The following is a 1,841-nucleotide window of genomic DNA, read 5'->3' as shown; positions in this document are numbered from 1 at the left end:
AATCATGAAGCTATAATCAAAATGCAACTATATCGTTCATACTTTTCTTCTACAATGACGGAACGCAGATAGCATCAAAAATTCAAATAGGTTTAATAGATTTATAAACCACGACTCTTACAATACTCACCTTCCCATACAGTTTTTTGCCATCGACCTTGCACCTGCCGATGTAGAGGTCTTCTCCTGACTCCGAGACTCCCCCCTGCACGGCACCCAAGGGCACCTTCCCCTCGCCCGCGGCCGCCCACACCAAGTCAGTGCCTCCGGGGTTCAGTGTCTGCAAGAGGGCATGGTTATGGTGTCGACAAAGTGTTTGTTTTTCATTATCAATATACTGCTTTTATTTTCCTCTATAAATAATACTCTCTTTCATCGAATATATTATCCTGGTCTGATTTTTTGCTTTCTCTGTTAGTGGTTCTTTTGGCTTCAGGACGTGCGAAAGGAACTCACGTAGAAGTCGGGCTTGACCACCGTGTTTCCCTCGCAGGTGATGAGGCAGCTCCCCGCCTGGAGACTTCCCGGGATGAAGCCGCCCTGATGGGGGGCGGCGGCGACCCCCACCACCCCCCACCTGTCCTTGCCGGGCACCTGGTCCCGGCCTGCCCCCCCTCGCCCACACTCCCACTGCATACCTGCAAGTATTACAACTTCATGATACCTGTTTGAGTTGTTTTATTGTAACGGAAAAGAGCGGAATAGTAAGAGGAGTTTCATAGATGGTAGTAAGGCAGTAATACCAACGTTTCAATATATTGTTAACACTAAGAACATCTATGATTAAGGACATGGCCAACTGAAAGAGACAACATCGTTAAAACAGATACATATACATGGGAGATAACGGAGAAAGGAAATATATTTTACATGTCAGTTAAACATTGTCTTTCTATGTTACATACACATATAGCAGATATCACCAAATATTCGTATGAATGATGTAGTCAAGGATATTTTCTTAAACACTAAACTACAAGTGTATCCACTTTCCACAAATGCAATCTCAGGTTATTTGATACCTGTTCGAACACCTCCGTTCTTTACATACAAAACGCTCAGCATAACCACAGTTCCTCCAACCCAGTGTTTAACCGAAACTCTTGAGACCTCTCACCTCAATATGAACAGCCAGAAGAAAATATCATGCACTCACCTTGATGACTGACTCCCTCCATGTGCACTGAGTGGCGAATCCCACGACACTGAGTGCTGGGCTGGTCCGGCCCGCGATAAAACGTTGCAGGACACGATCGCTCTTGTCTTGGCATTTCTGGGGATGGTGGCCCTAAAATACTCCCACGTTGAAGGCCATGGCGTCGAGGTGCATTTTGGATGAAGATGGATCACAGTGGATTCATGTTGGTGTACTCTGTGGCCTTTAATCTTAGACGGTGATGGGGATGGATACGGTTTATCATACGAAAATAATGATATATACATTCAAATGGAATGATAGAGATTGAAGAATATGTGAAGGAAGAGTAATTCTTGTAACAGACCTTAGTAGAAATTCCTTATCTACCTAGAAAATTAATCCGTTTTCAAATCCTGAATCAAATTGAATATACCCCTATGCATATAATCCAATATCTATCTTAGACATATAATCACTGATCGAGTTTTGATTTTCAAAAAAAATATTCCTCGCACCAAGATCATAAGTAATCACACTGCATTTGTAACTTTTGCGACAAAGAGTAAGAAGTACTTTATAACCCTGCGAGCGTGACGTCATGCCTGGTGGGCGAGGCGAGAGATGCTGCGCGTGGGATGAGGCTCCAACTGTCTTCATGCATGTGCGCCAGCATACCTGAACGTGTTCATATTCTGTATGTCTT

At 43.8% G+C, this 1,841-nt stretch overlaps 1 protein-coding gene across 1 annotated transcript in view; it reads right to left on the bottom strand.

The window, feature by feature from the left end:
- Positions 1-1,305, bottom strand: part of LOC119592715 (pheromone B beta 1 receptor-like) — a 4,631-nt gene extending 3,326 nt beyond the window's left edge. The window contains exons 1-3 of the mRNA XM_037941649.1: positions 1,157-1,305; positions 457-638; positions 131-280 (exon numbers count right to left, since the gene is read on the bottom strand). Coding sequence (XP_037797577.1) covers positions 131-280; positions 457-638; positions 1,157-1,271 — 447 coding nt within the window. The 5' untranslated portion in view covers positions 1,272-1,305. The remainder of the gene's footprint in view (positions 1-130; positions 281-456; positions 639-1,156) is intronic.
- Between the last annotated feature and the right edge of the window lie 536 nt (positions 1,306-1,841).

The sequence above is a fragment of the Penaeus monodon genome, chromosome 30, assembly GCF_015228065.2.
Source record: "Penaeus monodon isolate SGIC_2016 chromosome 30, NSTDA_Pmon_1, whole genome shotgun sequence".
Taxonomy (NCBI): domain Eukaryota; kingdom Metazoa; phylum Arthropoda; class Malacostraca; order Decapoda; family Penaeidae; genus Penaeus; species Penaeus monodon.
The sequence above is the reverse complement of the archived record's forward strand: the minus strand, read 5'-3'. Positions and strand labels throughout refer to the sequence as shown.